Below are 18298 nucleotides of genomic sequence, written 5' to 3'. Positions count from 1 at the left end.
GCTTATTATACACTTGGCTGTATGAAAATTTTACCTATAAGAAAAATGATCATGGAAGTGAATTTGGAAGATTAAAAAATTTGTGAATTGTGCACTTGGCAAATTTTACCATGAGTCTTCTATTTAAGTTTGTCCTGACAACACAATCCCTTATTGTGGCTTAATGGCCCAGAATTAATACTCAATAGAAACTGACTTTATTCAAATCATTTTTGTATGCTAAAGCAGTTAATACTTCTTTTTAAATCGTTGTATGGCATTCAATTGAAAATTTTACAATTACAATTGGTGCTTCAGTAGAGAGTAATACATGCTATTTTAGATATTCATTGACAAAATAAAATGTGTAATATTCATTGCGTACTTTGAAGATTTATCGTTGTACTCATTTCATTTTTAAAATGGTGCTTTCTATGAATTGTGATTAGTAATAAAATTTTTTTTATATTTATATGTGAATGTTTCTTGATGATTTAATGATGATCAGATATTGTTAATTTTTCTTTCTGGTAAGTGCAAATACCACAGATTTGTTTAAAAAGAATGAATTTTCTATTTCTTTAAACACAAAAATATATATGCAAAAGGCTTGAGAAAAGCATGGATTTTTTTTCATCTAGAAATTATTAAGTTGATTTACATCTACAGTATGAATAAGTTACATGAAGTATGATGGTTCGCTTTTAGAAACTTTTACTGTAATAGATCTTTTACATTTTTAATCTATAAGATCCTCAGGTAGACATAAAAATTAGTTATTACAATTTATGTTCATGAACTCTTAAAAGGAGTGAGAAATAAAATAAAAGATCTGCTGATACTTTTTTTTTTATTTACCTGATTGATATTTGTTTGTAAATGAATTGAAAACCTCAGAAAATTAATATACGTTTTGTGTATCAAATAAAGTGACTATGTATGTTTTTTATATTTATGAAAATAAAATACAACATGAGAATTCAGTGTGTTTTTACTGCTGTTGTGATTGAATTTCTATGTTTCAAATTGTTAGATTTTCTGTAAATTCTTCCCTAACCTGGACAAGGTACACAGAATCCCCCCCTCCCCCTCCTTAGTACCTCTTGGTTGGGGAGTTTGAAACTCCTACTGCATGTTGCAACCCTGTTTGACTAGTTATTTCATGCACTTTGCTATATACAGTAAAGAATTAGTGCAGTCAACTTAATAAATTTGGGATTTAGTCTTTTAAGTATGAAACAAAATGCTCATGGGCCACAATGCTTACCTGATCACTGTGTCCCTGCTGTACGTTCTTCAGAATATTGGCCAACCCTAGCCCCAGGGGCCATGATTTGAACAAACTGAATCTACACTACCTGGGGATGCTTCCATATTAATATGACTAATAATCATGACCATGATGTTCTTTACAAGAAGTTTTTTTAAAAGACATTTTCTTTGAATTTTTTTTTTTTATGGCTCCACCCTACCTCAAGGGTCAAAAACTTGTATCTTTTTTGCCTGACAATGTTTGCATATTAAATTCACTAATCTTGGTCCTATTGTGGTAAAAGGAAGGTTTGGACCCACCCTAGGGGTCATCCCCAGGGGTCATGTTTTGAACTAACTGGAATTTGCACAACCTAAGGATGTTTGCATATTAATTTCAATAAACAAGGTCCTGCTATACTTGAGAGGAAGATTTTTAAACATATATATTCTCATAAAAAATTCTGATCCCCTATCAAGGCCCCATCCTACTCCAGAGGGCCATAATTTGAACAAACTTGAATCTGCAATACCTGGGGATGCTTGCCTATTAATTCACTAATCATGGTCCTACTGTTCTTGAGAACATGATTTTATTTTAATTTTGAATTCTTGTTCATGCCAATGTAAAATTTTTATCCCCTATTGTAAGCCCATCCTACCACCAGGGGCCATGATTTGAACAAACTTCAGTTTGCACTACCTGGGGATGCTTGCATATTGATATAACTACCAGTGTATATGGTCCTGCTGTTTTTAAAGAAATTTAATTGCTACATATCGCAATGTAAAACTTTGATCCCTTGTTGGAATCCCATCCTATCCCCATGCAGGGGCCATGATTTGAACAAACTTGGACCTACACTATGTCAGGAAGCTTTTTTAAATATATAGTCTAATCAATTTTGGCCAATTGGTTCTTGAGAAGATTTTTTATGACACCCATCCTGTATTTGCTTTTTCTTGATTATCTCCCCTTTCAAGCAGCTGGGGCCTTTTATTTGAGCAAACTTGAATCCCCCTCTGTGCCAAGTTTAGTTGCAATTGGCCCAAGTGGTTCTGGAGAAGAAGATGACAACAAACGACAGACAACAGACAAATTTTGACAAGAAAAGCTCACTAGAATCTTTGGCTCAGTTGAGCTTATAAAAAAGAATGGAAAACATTTTGCAAATGATAAATATATATTTATATACACTGTGAAGAATATTTGAGTGTATAAAATGTACTATGAAATGTTTCCTATTCCTGATTTTATACAATTTTTCTAATAAAATAAAAATTCTCTCAGTAACTTTGTCTGGCATCAGAAATTAAAATTAATACTAGATGTCATGAACTCTTTTGATTTCCAATTGTTTCAATGAAATAAACAAATTTTACCAAAATGAACAGACACTCCTATAGAACCCTTAGAGTAGTGTTTCTGTGTCTTATCTAATAAAATCTCTAAAACAGTACAGTAAGATCTAAATTCAAAAGCACGAGAAAATGGTCGAAGATCTCTCTGATTTTTCCTTTGTTTTCATATCTGCAAAATATTGGTGCATTTCTCTCATCTTCCCAACTGTTCAACTTCCTAACAAACATTAACAGACTGAAGAAAAAAATGTTACAAACATAAAAAATCCTCAGTTGATTTTTTTAAGAAAGTTTCTTGAAATTCGCAACTTGTTTCTGGAGTATGTAAAGTTTACACCGGAGAACATACTTAATAAAATTTCCTCCTTAGAAGTTCAATTTAGTTGAGCAAAAATAAGAAATACATGTTAAAGATTTTACAGTGTTTTATTCATGCAAAACTATAAGTATCAAACAGATATATTGCACAATTATAAGTGGTATTGATGTGCAGTGGGGGTTTTTGTGATCACAGAAAATGGCTGCCAAAATAATTTAATATATACCGGTACATATATTTATCCACATCTTTTTGCATGTCTACATATCTACATCACATCCTGAGATTCTGAACTTTGTTCTGTATAAAATTTTTTGTAGAAATGGTTCTACATGTTAAGATAGGATAGAGACAGTGCTGCAAAAAATAAAGTATGTGTTTATATTTACCATTCCATCCACCATTTAGAATCCTTATTCATCTTAAATTTTCATATCAGCTCAAATTTTAATACATGTATTTCAGAAATGAGAGGAGGATGAAAATGGCAAATATCAACAAAAAAACTCTAAATAGAACATCCTCATGCAGATATATTATAATCCTCCATCCAACCAATGCTGTATATCATCTCACAACATGATGTGTATTGAGTGTTACCTGACAGATTATCATTTAAAGTTAAATAATGCACAAGATTTGACTGATAAATTGAAAGTTCCACAAAATGTGCTGCATGATCTCACATCAATAGAAGAGCTATAAGAAGGCCTAGTAGCATGTCAGGTCTTTTGTTGTTAAAATTCTTTGAATGTTACCACAAAATATCTCCAAAACCTTGCTAATCACACAATTTTTAGAAAAAACTATCAATTTACATCTTGTTTGTCATCAGTTTACATACACATGTATATGCATGTATACAAAAACAGAGTAAAATATACACAACTCAAATCTCTCATTATAGCATGTATTCATATCTTCATAGCTAATTAAATTGCAACATCTTAAACATATTATAAAATTTCATCTATATATAAATTTCACAAAAATCAATTCCTAAATTGATATATTTTGAAGTAAAAAGCATCATTTAAAATACTACAAATAATGATTCATTGGGATTGGATTTCTTCATTTGTATTCCTTTCTTATATCACTTACATCAAGTTAGATGACAGATTATATATTATAAAAGATCATAAAAATCAGTAAATTCAACATATGCTTCATTGAATGAAGTTCATTCACCATGGAGCTATCATCAACAATTCCTGCAACCAAAAAAACCATGTGTCTCACATACATGTACTTGACACTGCCACATAATAAATTAAAGGGATTTTTAAAAATACTAGGGATGTCAAATCGGTCAATTTTTGATAATCGGTTACTCGGACGTTTTTCCGATCGAGTACCCGGGTACTCGGTAAAAGTGTAAATATAAGTGTGTTAATTTTCTTAAACCCCATTAAACCCCAAGGCTGTTTTTATCACGTTTATAAATGTACTATATAAACACCGATTCCAACGTAAATGATTTTTGGCACTAAATTTATTTATCAAATAAACACAAAAAAACATAATTATTAGTTCAAAAATTACAAATGGTTTACAGTTCTAGTTTAGAATCTATATTTCATCAAAAGGAGGACACTCTGTTACGCAGGTTTGTGATGATTAGACTAGCGAAAGAGAAGCAACGGACGTTGTTGGGATCGCTAGTCTAATATTATAGTAAGTTTAGTCTAATATTATAGTAAGTTTAGTGTATAAGGGGAAACAATTTCATATATTGATTGCTTCTCCCGTATACACTAAACTTACTACGCTAACTTTCAACATTTTTTTTTAAATATTTAGTTATTTCTAAATATTTCTTCACTTTTGAAGTGGGTAGCGGCATTTCTATGCATGTCCGATTTCGCTGCGTATATTAACTAAATAATTTAAAAATGATTTGAAGATAATAGACCATCGATAATCACTGAAAACAATCACTGAAGCCATCCAAAAATTAAGGACCACAATAGGTGAGAACAGCTGGGTCACTAATTACTGTATATACACAGCCACAGGAGATAATGGATGTTTTAGAGGTGTCGAAGACTACACGCTATAATGACCGTATGCATATTTAAGTTAGTTTTTGATAAGTTTTTGATAAATATAAGTACTTTGAAATAAGAAAAAATACACATCCGAGTAACCGAGTACCATTTTTAGTATTCGATACTCGGACGTTCGATCGAGTACCCGGTTAACCGGGTACTAGTTGACATCCCTAAAAAATACATTTTAATTATAATTGTTTTGTCCACATCATTCTGGGGGAAAAAATATTAAGTTTTAATGCATCACACATTTCAAACATGATACTTATAACATAAAAAAAAAATCTTTTAATAAAATCAAATGACATAAAATAAATCTTTAATAAAATCAATTCAGATTGCTCTTAAATCCAATTTTTACTTCCTATCTCTACGTAAAATCTTCTTACATGACACATTTTTATGTTATTTCATTACCACACAATATACAATGAAGTATACATTTCTTGATGTTCTTATTTTTAAAATTAAAAATATTATTCATTTTCCTCCTTTCACTTGGTTCTGCATTAATAACTTCTATCTTGCTCTTACTATAATGTAAATAAAAGGTGCATGTATATATTTTGTCCATTGAATACATGTGTGTGTACTTGCCAGTTTAATTTGCTTAATGACAGAACAAAGAAATTAAAAATATGATTCACGGTTATATAGGATAGTTAACATGTGATATACATAATAACCGAGTCATGATAAGTTAAGAAATGATCAAATTTTAAGTATTTTTTTTCAATGTTAAAAAAATTGACACGCAGATTTTTTATGTGTTACATAACTTAAAACTTCTTTTCATCTAACATCACTGATAAATATTAAAAAATAAAAATAGGAAAAAAATTCTTTCTAAAAAAATATCACAAAATAATTTGAATATACCGGTAACATTGTATATATCACCTACAGCTAACAAGCACATTGTGTCCTACCCTCCCCTCAGGGAGATGTGTGTGGAAAAAAGTCCCACAGTGATTGTACCCTGTCTGAGTCAGAAACTCTGAAATCTCAGACTTCAATCTATCAAAGTATACAATATGACTAGGTGGGGATTTCCTCTGAAAGTGGTACTCTTTCTTTAGCCAGTGTAGAGGATCGTTGTAAAAATCAGCAGCCTCATCTATATAGTGTTCCTTCTTGGAGAGGTTTGGTTCACAGGTCAGGAACCTCATAGAGATGTTTCTATGTAGATAACTGTAAATATTTGATAAAATATACATGTTAGATAATCATAAAATTCGACTATATGCATACTTAAAGCTAGCATATACTTTTATGGGTCTTTTTATTATCTTGAACAGTGGTTAACTGAAAAAAAAAATCCTATTTTTACCACAAATTATTAGGGTCCTTTTTCAAGAAAAGGACCAATTTCTACATACATGTACATGTGTAAATACAAATAAATGTAGCAAAATTAGTTCTTCTCATTATTTATAAATCCTCGTGTGCTAACATGTACCAATAAGTCTTACAATGTTTCCATATTTTTACCTGTAATAAGGTGTGGAGTGACATGGCATGAGAAACAAAACATCCATATTTTTTTCAAAGCTCTCATCATACAGAAATTTCATGACAACAACTGTCCCCCTCTGGTGAATGAGACCAAAGTAAACAGTAGCTGGAATATTAACTACAAGAAACACCATCACAAGGATCCAGGCTTTCAGCAGGTTGCTTTTGTGAGTCATTTCCTGTACAACCTGTGCACTAGCACTTGCATTTTCTGCACTGACTGGAAATTTTGTTGTACTTTCTACATTCCCAAGAATGTCTCGAGTCTCAATATTTTCTGACTGCGTTGTATTTTCCAATATAGATTCCACAGAATCTGCTGAAGTCTGATTTTGTTCATGCTCCGTGCCTGCTTTGCTGCCCGTTTTTTGGTTGCTCTCAGAGGTCTTTGCAGTCTTGTGTTTCTTTTTCTTTAGATATGGTTTCTTGCACAAGGTTTGAAAAAAGACACCACAGTAATGCATAGATATGGGTAGAATTTGTAGTATAAATCTGAATTCCTTGTGGGCTAGGAAACTAAAATAAAAGCTAACCTTAATTAATACAAGTACTAGTGATGCAATGATTTACAAAAAAATAGCAACAGTGACTCTACAAAAATTCTATACTTATAAATCTGATATCAACTTAGATGAAACTCTGCACCAGATGATATTTGACATAAAACAATTCCAACTCCAATTCTAATAGTCCCCCTATTTTTACCTGTAAATAAATATATTCCATATGATCAACATCAGCAGTACTTTGTGTTTGGAGTACCATCCACCAATCAAAAATGGTATAAGATGTGTTGCCATGACAACAGGATAGCCCTGTGTGATATACCAGTGCCAAGGATGGCTGCCATAGAACGCTGACCCACCATGGAGTACATTGAATTCCAGAAAATTGTACTGAACTAAAATCCACTCCCCATAGAAAATCCTGTCTACCAGTATACTAATTAGTAGAAGGACTGATCTGTGGGATATAAAAGTATCCATATATAAATTCTACTGCAAACTATGAATATATTTTTGGCAGAGAGTACTTACATTTGTAATGAAATAAATTTAAAGTCAGATGATATGATATCGCTTATTTAACTATAAAAATAGTAAGATTTCACCTAAAGTAAGTTTTAAAAGTAAATGTTAATCTCACCATTTCGAAATGTAAAAAAAATATTTACATGCAAATCTTCAATAAAAAAATATTCTTGAATAACATCAAGGTTGGGATCACATTACCATCTCTTTGAGTACAATATGATTTTAGTGTACTACCCTGGATACTTACCCGTACTGGACATAAACCTTGATTGTCTTCCACAGTTTAGAAGCATTCAATTGTATGTGCCAGGAACACATAAGGATCCAGGTTATAGCAGCAGTTGGTCTAATCAACACAGACAAGACAGCCAGACTCACAAACTTCCAGGCGCTGGACCTCTTCCCACATGTCCCACTAAGATTTTAACATCAATAATTTAGGGCAAAACAAGCACTATATTATCTATTTCAATATTTCAGACACATTTGACTAATAAATTGTCAGGTTTTTTCCTATAAATTTAGAAATTCAAGTGAATTACCATCCGGTACTCATATTGTAATGGAATACATAATGCATAATTCAAAATGATTTGGGATTAAAATCTTAAACAAAATTTCATTTGAACAATTACAGTAAGTGCTGATTATTGTATGAATAATTTATACCTTCTTATATTTGGCCATGGAAAGTAATACAGAGCTACTGTCACTAAAACAGATTCCATAGAATTTGTGAGTGTCCTGGTACAGCAGTAAAGCGTAAACCAGGAGGTTATCTGACAGAATAATGTCCACTGAGCTGTAGCTCGGTCTGCCAGCTTCCAGCTCAGTTTATACAGGTACAAATCACCCCATGCTGCAAAAATACCCTGTAGGACTCTTGGTAATTTTATCTAAAAAAAATATTATATAGTTAATGTAAAAGGCTTAATTGATAAAGTTTTGAAATTTGATACCTTCAGCTTCTCCAATTTTTTTTTTAAAAAGATGTGATTTAGTAAGACTTTGTCAGATAAGAAAAATTTCTTACCAATAGCAGTCTGTGATCCAGACCAAATATGGCTAAAAATTTGTATAAAGCTGCAAACATTGATGGATACAAATAACCACGTAAACCATGCACCCATTCCCATGTTAAGTATCCATAACTACAAGAAAGAATTCAAAAACCTTTTATTATAATGAGTTTTGTTTTATCTTGTGATAAAGCATACATTTATATCTAAATTTTAAGCATTTTCATTTAAAAGAAGAATTTACCCAAAAGCTATATTGTGTGATACTTCTAAGGACTGCCAGTACTCATCTGGTACATATGATGTCTGGATAAAAAGTGCATTTACAATTCGTAGTGCTATCAAACCACTGAAAAGCTTTCTCTCAGATGACATAATTGTTTTTATGATTGATGGTCCCAGTATTTCATCATCAAATAAATATCCCTCCTCTTCTTCCTTATTGTATATTTGTTCATCTTCAGGGAGGCTGGAGGTGTTAAGTTTATTTGTGTTTCTAGCCTGGTCAAGTTCTTCTGGTCCATGTTTCATTTTGCGCCTACGAATAGTAGCAGCACATTTTCCATCTTTGGTCATTTTTATCTTCTTGTGCTAAATCTCTGAAACATACATCATATAACATATAACAGGGTTTGAAATTAACAGTCGCCCACTCGCAATTTGCGACTAATGTTCCATGTGGGCGACTTAAAATTACATTCAAGTTGCCCGCATGGCGATTAGAAAATTTACGATAATAAATATTTGTTTTTCAATTTTGTCCGAATGTTTTGTATTTTTCTCTTGAAAAATTTCGTAATCAGTAAAGTGCTTTATAATTACCCGTAAGAAGTACTTATACATAAAGCGTCTAAGTGATTGTGTCGGGCACAATGTGGGATCGTCGGGTCAATGAGCCCAAGAAACCAAAAAGTACTGTTGTTTTTTGTGAATGAAAACGTGCCATGTGCTCTATATATGATATTGAATGATCATATCAATCTTCATAAACAGAAGAGTTCCACTTCAAATTTAGATAAGTCATGCATAATGTTACAACAGATAGAAAAGAAACACGAAGCACATGATAAAAAAACGAAAAATGGGGTTGTTGTTTTTATATTCAATAGAAGGTGTGATAATCTGTGGGCGAATAAATTTTGATGTGGGCCCCAGAATTGCAAGGTTCAGTAGCCCACATGGCTATCAAGGATTACAAGTTAGTTTAAAACCCTGTATAAGAATACTATGTTAAAATAAATGAACCATATATTGAAAACATAGTCAGATTTTAGTAGTCCATCTTTTAAACAGCCTTAAATCTACTTTTTTTCCTATGAAATAAAAAATGCGTATAATACATATTAAACTAATAACGACACTCCTAACATCAGTCTTAGAATAACTAGTAAACAACAACAACAAATTAATTAAAATAAAGTTATTGCACCTGTTTTTAAGCTGTTTCACCTTTCGTCCTGCAATGACACCAGCAGAACACTAGCGATCGATCACATACTCTATGAGTACTTTCAACAAGAATAATTTTAAATAATCAATAAAAAGCACTAATGCAGCAGAGAATATGTATTCGTATCGATCTTTCCTGGTATAGAACAGATTATATTCAATGTTAACAACAGCTTCGATGATGTATACTCCACATGTCTATGTTTTAAACGTTTGCTTGAACGAGATTTAGGCAACAATAAAAATAAAATTTGGAAGGGATAGAAGATTCTTTCCCGGATTAGAACTTCGCAATGGTCCAAATCTGAATGATGGCTTTAAAAAGAAATTATTTTTCTGTATTCATTTCATTTGATACCTTTTGAATATCAAAAAATATATTTATATATAAAACCTTGGAAGAAAATGTTAAATCACATTGTTGACATGGACGATTCCATTTATGGTCGCACCTACAAAATGGACCAATGAGAACTTTGGATGCTGATGACCCCCTCATTGTAAAAACACTGCAAACGTGCAAACCGAAAGGATGGAATCTTTTATGGTCAGCAAAGATATACCGGATATCGAGGTAATCTTGCTATGTCTTTGCGTATAATTTATTTGTTTACCTACTTATTTATGTAGCCCCCTATTTAATGAAGTTAGGCTATTGTATCCTTGCACAGTGGAATAAGAAAACTAGGTCATTGTGCTAACCCAGTTGTGGAGGCTGAATCTACACAGATGTGCTGGCACTGACTCCATTGTTTATGTCAGCACTCAGCAGATGATCATTAGTAGCCCAAATTAGGATTTACTCACATTTCTGGAAAATACTTTAAAACTCCTAGACTTTGACCCGTGCGTGCACGGGTTGACATTGTTATCAATGCATCCATGTGCATATCGGACACTTACAAAATAGATACATCGACACATAATATTGTAAGGTACTTTTGAAATAAACAATGAATGTGAATATAAATTCTGGGTTTTTTTTGTTTTTGTTTTGTTTTGTTTTTTTTTTTGTTTTTTTGCAAAATTGTTGCGTAACGGCGTAGCGCCAGAATGGGTCTTTCAAGGGGAGATAATTAAGAAATATTGAACTTTTCTGGTAAATCTTTAAAAATCTTCTTCTCAAGAACCATCTGGCCATGAAAGTTGAAACTTATGTGGAAGCATCCTCAGATAGTGTAGATTCTAAATTGTTAAAATTATGAATCCCAGGGGTAGGGTGGGGCCTCAATGGGGGGTTGAAATTTTACACAGTAATAATATAGGGAAAATCTTTAAAAATCTTCTTCTCAAGAACCTTTTGGCAAGGAATGTTGAAACTTATGTGGAAGCATTCTCAATTTTGTTTAAATCTTATCATGACCTTTCATGACCCCTGGGGGTAGGGTGGGGCCACAATGGGGGAGGGGTATGCATGGGAGTATTTATAGGTAATTTTTTTTATGAACTTTCTTTTCCAAAACTATTTGACCAGAGAGGTTTTCTGAAATGTAAAATCATATAATGTACATTCAAATTTGATGATGATGATCACAGGGGGTCATGACAGGGTACAACCACAATGGGAGAGGGGGGAAGAAAATATTTACTGTAAATTTTACATTCGAAAATCTTTGGAGAAAAATCTCAAAGTTAGAATATGTTTCAAAAATTTAATATAAAAAACTAAATTTGTACAGATATTTTTGATTTGTTAAAGCTGTTTGGGTTAGAGTAATTGACCATAGTTGCTCAGGTGAGTGGTGTGGCCCATGTTTATACTAAGTATAAACTATATGGGAAACATAAATTATCATTATCTTAGATAAACCAAGCAAGGGTATCCTAAGTAGGAAAGTGGGAACTTGAAAGTACTTCTTCCTGTAATAATGAAGCCTTTTCCTGGGGGGGGGGGGGGGGGGGGGGGGTTACAACTCTTTTTGGATCATACAATATCATTTACATTTTTTAATTGAAATCATACAATGTGATAAGAAACATTTTAATATAAATGTTTCTGATGTAATTATTCAGAGCATAAATTTTTCCAAAATATTTAGTAAAATCGGAGTTAACCTCAGACTTTAAAGTTTACTGACCTTGACCGATTTTATTTTAGGACAGCCAATGAGAATTTGGGAGCGGATCTTGAACTGAATATGGGAATTTTTCTTACTTCATACGTAAATAATGCAACAAAAATAAAATACATACCTCATAAACATTTATATATTGATCTGTTTAGTGATAAAAAGTCTACTGCAGTATTAAACGTTTTCAATCAAAAGTCATTACATCACATGAGAACTGTCATGGCTGCTGAAGAAGACAACTTGTTTTAACGCTGGTATAAATTTAAATATAAACAATAAAATGCTTTCGTTGATGGTTCACATGGGAAATGCACGGTGCAAGCATTGCAGAAAAAATTACATAATCAGCTAATACGGTTACATGTTTTTTCTGCAATGCTACTTTTATGCTAGCATCATGCATATCTCACATGAACCACTTAAGAAAGCATTTTATTATTTAAAAACAGCTACGAATGCATGGTACATATGCATGGTCATACACGCGGGTAAACAGGCAGGACAATTAACACAAAGGCATACATAAAAGACAGGAGGTACGTGTTGTTGACAACATGGCTATAGGATTTGACTGGTTATACCTGGGCCCCAGATAACTCGGGGGTGTGGGGGGGGGGGGGGGGGGGGGTTACCGTATTGTTGACAGACCAGGGTCAGAGGTCATTACATGTATTTACATAACAAAGTTATAAGCCTGCAATAATGCTATTAATTTCACTACACTCTCCTAAGAAATATAATGTGAATTTTTTGCATGGAATCAAATATTTCTTTGCCCTTAGTTTGTGTTTCATATTTACCACGTTATAAATCTCAGCAGTGAAGGTAATAGTAAACATGGTGAACAAATTCAAGTTGCAATCATTTAGACACATTTCAAATTGAAAATATCGGTTATATTGACGTTATTTAATTATTTCAATTTATTTCAAAGTTAAGAAATGAAAATAATGTTATTGTAATTTTTGGCGGGAAAAGAATGCCTACTTCAGTAAGATGTGATTCTAGCTGGAGTTGTAACACACATCCCCCCTTCCCCTCAAAAAAGCATAAAAGAAAGGAAGGATTAAAAAAATCAGGTAGTTACATTAATATTGCTCCTACGATCATGAGCTTTTTGCCTCCCTTTGAGATGGCCAGAGACATAAATAACATATAATAAATGTGTCTCCAAGATGGCAAATGATTACCCATGTGGAAACAATATCACATCTGCATGGATAAACTCAGAAACGATAATACAAATATGTGTAAATTTTCATTGGAAATTTGCTATATATTCTGTTCATATATATTTATGATTTCTTATTAGAGAAATTATAAAATAACAAATATATATCTACTTAGTACTTATGTCTTCTCTGATTTGAACACCGTGATTTAGCGTGAATGTAATGTGCACGTGCAAGATTGTAAAATCAAAAAAATCCAGATGATTTCCGGAATTTTTTGTGGAATTTTCGTTGATTATTAATTAGCGAAGCTTAATTGAGAAAAAATAAAAATAAATTGGTAATCTTCAAGTACCAATGATGTTTAAAATATATAAAACAAAAGACAGTACTCTTCCGATTTATCGGTATTAAAGGCCAAAAATTCGAGTCTATAATTTTAATATAGTAGTATAGATGACAAAAATTTAGTCCAGCATTAAAAAAAAAATTTTTTTTATTGGAGCAGTTGTGTTATCTAAACCATACCTGGTCATTGATTAACTTGGGTTTTTAACTGTGGAATAATAAACTTAAGCCAATTATCTTACTTCATTGCACTCATTTTTTAGATCACCTGAGCCCAATGCTCAGCGTACCTTTTCTGATCAAAATTTGTCTGTAGCCAGTGTCGTAAACTTTTCACATTTTCATTTGCTTCTCCAAAACTATTAGGCCAATATCAGTACTTGGCACAGAATATTCTTGGGTGAAGGGGATTCAAGTTTGTTCAAATGAAGGACCATGCCTTCTTCTATGGGGAGATAATTAAGAATTACTGAAAATTTAATGTTGTCTTTAAAAAATCTTAAGAACCACATGGCTAGAAAAGTTGAAACTTATGTGAAAGCTTCATTACATATTGTAGATGCAAGTTTGTTCAAATCATAACTTCTGGGGGTAGGGTGGGCCCACAATAGACAATCAAATTTTTCTGTAGGAATATAGAGGAAAAATCTTTAAAAAATCTTCTTCTCAAGAACCACTGGGCTAGAAGAATTGAATAATTGAAAGCTTCATTACAAAGGAAGTATCATGTTTGTTTAAATCATGCCCAAGGAAAGGGGGGGGGGGGTAGGGGGGCACAATGGACGATCAAAGTGCCACAGTGGCAAAGTTTTCATAGGAATATTTGCAGGAAACAGTCGTTAAAAATCTTCCTCTCATGAATAGCAAAGGCATGATTGATATGGAAGCTTCCTCAGTGTAGATTGAAATTTATTCAAATCATGACCCCCAGGGTAGGGCGAGGCCACAATGGACAATCAAAGTTTTGCATAGGAATAAATAGAAACAATCTTCTCAAGAACAACAAAACTGAAAGTCCAAATAAAAAATATCTGCATATTATTTCAGTTTGGCTTTGTTAAAAAGGCCAATGTTTTGCAATATGTTCAAACAACTTTCAGATGTTGCCTTGATCTTGATTGATGTGCATTCCGAGAAAACCAAATGGCGGAATTGGTAAAATGTATCAATAAATGAACAAGTACAATAATATTATCATTCATTTTTTAAACATCAAATTATGATGTAAGTATAAGCATATCTAATACAAGAACTGAAAGCAAAACCAGAATGTATTTTGACCCTCAAAAATTAAAATTCTCCTAGACTCCCAAAAATTAACTTCAAAGGGTCATAATGACCCTTGGTTTTCAAAATTAGTGGAAACACTGAATCATGAATCATTGTGACATCACATTACATTGAAATAGTGAAAATTTGGTGGCATCTTTTAAAAAATGTTCTTCTCCAGAACCATTGGGCCAAAAAAGTTGAAACTTATCCTCAGGTAGTGTAGATTCAAGTTTGTTGAAATCATGACCCCGGGGGGAGGGGGCCACAATGGGGGATCAAAGTTTTACATGGAATATATATGAAAAAAATCTGCTGATTACGAACAGGGCCATATTGACTCAGGTGAGTATTGTGGCCCATGGGCATCTTGTTCTAATAAGCATGACATCCTTGTAAATTCACAAGAAAAATCATTTGATTGTTCAAATATGTTTTTTAAAATTCAGAATTTGTTATTGTCTGAATATTTAGATTTTATGCAAAATCTCTGGGCATTCTGTGGTAAAACACTCTTGGCTATATGAACCTGGAATTTTATATCCATTTCATTATGTAGAGGCTGTCCTTCAGGAAATCACTGTTGCAAAGCCATGATTATTCATATGAATATGGAAGCATCCACAGATAGTGGTTTAAATTTGTTCAAAACATGATCCATGGGGGTAGGGTGTGGCCACAACAAGGATCAAAGTTTTACATATTAGGAATATATACACTGTAATAGAAAAAAAAATCTGCTGATGAAAAACAGCTGTGCCATATTGACTCAGGTGAGTGTTGTGGCCCATGGGCCTCTTTTTATATAGATATTATCATTCATATTATTCTTATAGTTTTCTATTTATGCACCTGTTTGATTTTATCACATTTGAAAGTTCATTTAAGTTCAATATGTAAACTTAATCATTCTACATTATAATATTGGATGCATATTTTTTTTTCATTTTGATATACTAGAGTATTTTTGAGTATAAAAAATATTTTTAATGATATAGATCATGTTGATAGGTAATTTTCTTGTATCATAAATTCATTATAAGCTGCTTCTGCAATACAAAATGAGATGAATTTAATGTAAAGGAAATTTTTAACTATACATTTTGAATGTGAAACATTTTACTGTTCTCATTGTCAATGCAATCAATTTACAATTGGTTAAAATGTTAAAAGATTAGATACTTAGCAAAGAAAAAAAAACCTTGAAACTTGCCTGCATGGGCAAATAAACCAGAATTTATCTTTGGTTCCTTTCCCATTTAGACATGACATAATTAATTTCCACAGTTTAAATCTTGGTATTGCATGTTTAGATTACACCAAAACACTAGTCCTTTTCATGAGTGAAGGACAAATTTTGACACATTAAAAAGGAGGTATCCTAATGTGGTCATTATTTCAAATATAGTTCAGAGAGCCTGGTATTTTTATTTGTACACACATTCAGGTCATAGGTGATGGGGATTCAGCCTTTGATTTGGAATCATCTTTATATTTATCTTGCCTGCTTTCCCTCACCAAATAACAAGATTGGGTTGATTTACATGTATTTTTCTGTTCAGTCTATTGCATACTGTAAATGTATTACATTTGGCTGTGTATTCTTTTTAGTGCATTTGGCAGAAAGCAGCTTCCAGTGATTGAAGTATAGCACTAAATGTCTTGCACATATAAACATAAATAAGAACATTAAGAAATGTGCTTTTTCAAATCTATGCTAACATGTTCAAAAATCAATTTCCGCCAAATATTATATATGCTAAATATGATACATTTACAGTGTACTATTATTTTCAGTCAATCAGTGTACATGGTTGTGTATTTATGAATTAGATATTTTATAGGAACTATCATTTGGAATATAGACATATAGCATTTTGATTAATCATACCATTATTTTATTAAAGATATGTGAATTTTTAAATTTTAGAATTTACTGGCACTGAATCCAAAAGTGACCAAATATGCCAACCTGGTATCAAGTACAGAAACCAAAAACAACAAGAAGCACTGGAAACGAAACAGTACAAAAGGCTGCTCGGTATGTAAATGTAACGGTACAAAAGGCTGCTCGGTATGTAAACGTAACAGTATTAATTGGCTGCTCAGTATGTAAACATGGCAGTACAAAAGGCTGCTCGGTATGTAAATGTAACAATACAGAAGACTTGCTTAGTTTGTATATCAGAAGTATACAGAAAAACACTGAAACATGACAGTACAAAAGGCTGCTTGGTACGTATTTCAGAAGAGTGCACCTGTATCATACGCTACTTTTCTAGATGCCAAGATGTCAACGTTTGCAATGATTTTGCAGTATAAATGCCAAAAATACAGTGTAGAAGAAGCCAATTCTTATGTACTGGTAATATGTCAAAGATGGCTAATATGTGCCAACAGTAATAAAGGTTGTGGTGTCTATATAATTATGAAGACATAAAGCAAGTCACAAATAGCTAGTGTTACAACTTATTTGCATATTAAAAGTAGCGTTGAGCCCCTATTCAGCACGACATGCAGTAATCAAGGAATAGCTGCAACTTTATTCCCATATACTGGTACTAACAAACAAAGACAGACATTTTATTGTTTATATATAAGTTTGTGTAAAATAAAAGACTGTGGTTTTCATAAGAAATAAAGAAGACAATATTCAGTAGATGTAAATATAAATGTATTAATGACAAAAAATATTTATTTATTAAAAGGACTGTCCCCCTAGAATTAACAATTTTGATGACATCAAACACACAACACTGAGTGAGCGAGGGGCACTTAGGGAGGCAGCCAGGTAAAACATATATTTCTATGCTTCTTAATTCTACCTTTTATAAAATAATGCTTTTAATCAGAATGTTGAGCCGATATTGAATTTTTGTAAAGAATGTTTAATAATGTATTTTGTATGGCTTCTTTGTCAAGTACCAATTTATTTTTACAGGTGTTTAAAATGTGCAGATGCACCATGTCAGAAAAGCTGCCCAACTCAGCTAGACATCAAATCTTTTATTACCAGTATTGCAAACAAGGTATTTATCTTGTGTATCAACATTATTATAAAACTGTTTATGGTGTATGCCTTTGCAGAAATAAAAACATTGATTTTTCTTCTTTTTTTCCCCCCACAGAATTATTATGGTGCAGCCAAAGCAATCTTTTCAGACAACCCCCTTGGTCTGACATGTGGAATGGTCTGCCCAACCTCTGACCTTTGTGTGGGAGGATGTAATTTGTATGCTGCAGAGGAAGGTCCCATTAACATTGGGGGTTTACAGCAGTTTGCTACCGAGGTAAAAATATGCTAAAGAATGTGATTTTCAAAACCTAAATGTATGTATTAATGGTGGATTTGAGAACATGTTTAAAATTCAACCATCCATATCAAAATTCAACTATCCATATCTTTCATTTAAGTCGTAACTTTCCTGACTTCTGTCTGAGTAGCAACAAAGGAA

The 18298-nt window shown here is 32.4% G+C and overlaps 2 protein-coding genes across 2 annotated transcripts in view; one reads left to right on the top strand and one right to left on the bottom strand.

The window, feature by feature from the left end:
• Nucleotides 1-5731: 5731 nt before the first annotated feature.
• Nucleotides 5732-10108, bottom strand: LOC133190953 (GPI mannosyltransferase 3-like). The gene is made up of 8 exons (XM_061326631.1): nt 9963-10108; nt 8778-9132; nt 8548-8665; nt 8184-8410; nt 7762-7929; nt 7186-7443; nt 6457-6996; nt 5732-6156 (listed from the first exon to the last, which is right to left on the bottom strand). Exons 2-8 carry the CDS (start codon nt 9107-9109, stop codon nt 5862-5864), a joined length of 1938 nt encoding a protein of 645 aa, XP_061182615.1. The 5' UTR covers nt 9110-9132; nt 9963-10108; the 3' UTR covers nt 5732-5861.
• A 382-nt stretch (nt 10109-10490) lies between these two features.
• LOC133190513 (dihydropyrimidine dehydrogenase [NADP(+)]-like) overlaps nt 10491-18298 on the top strand; it is a 30022-nt gene continuing 22214 nt past the window's right edge. The window contains exons 1-5 of the mRNA XM_061326179.1: nt 10491-10556; nt 16774-16884; nt 17552-17634; nt 17785-17872; nt 17972-18133. Coding sequence (XP_061182163.1) covers nt 10515-10556; nt 16774-16884; nt 17552-17634; nt 17785-17872; nt 17972-18133 — 486 coding nt within the window. The 5' untranslated portion in view covers nt 10491-10514. The remainder of the gene's footprint in view (nt 10557-16773; nt 16885-17551; nt 17635-17784; nt 17873-17971; nt 18134-18298) is intronic.

The sequence above is a fragment of the Saccostrea echinata genome, unplaced genomic scaffold (assembly GCF_033153115.1).
Source record: "Saccostrea echinata isolate AGI-Se365-2 ecotype Australia unplaced genomic scaffold, CSIRO_AGI_Sech_v1 ptg000022l, whole genome shotgun sequence".
Lineage (NCBI taxonomy): Eukaryota > Metazoa > Mollusca > Bivalvia > Ostreida > Ostreidae > Saccostrea > Saccostrea echinata.
The sequence above is the reverse complement of the archived record's forward strand: the minus strand, read 5'-3'. Positions and strand labels throughout refer to the sequence as shown.

Coding starts and splice junctions, on each gene's coding strand:
- LOC133190953 (XM_061326631.1), bottom strand. CDS start 9,109: ATGACCAAAGATGGAAAATGTGCTGCTACTATTCGTAGGCGCAAAATG. Junction 8,666..8,777: donor TCACACAATATAGCTTTTGG/GTAAATTCTTCT, acceptor TCTTTCTTGTAG/TTATGGATACTTAACATGGG. Junction 6,997..7,185: donor TGGAATATATTTATTTACAG/GTAAAAATAGGG, acceptor CTTTTATTTTAG/TTTCCTAGCCCACAAGGAAT.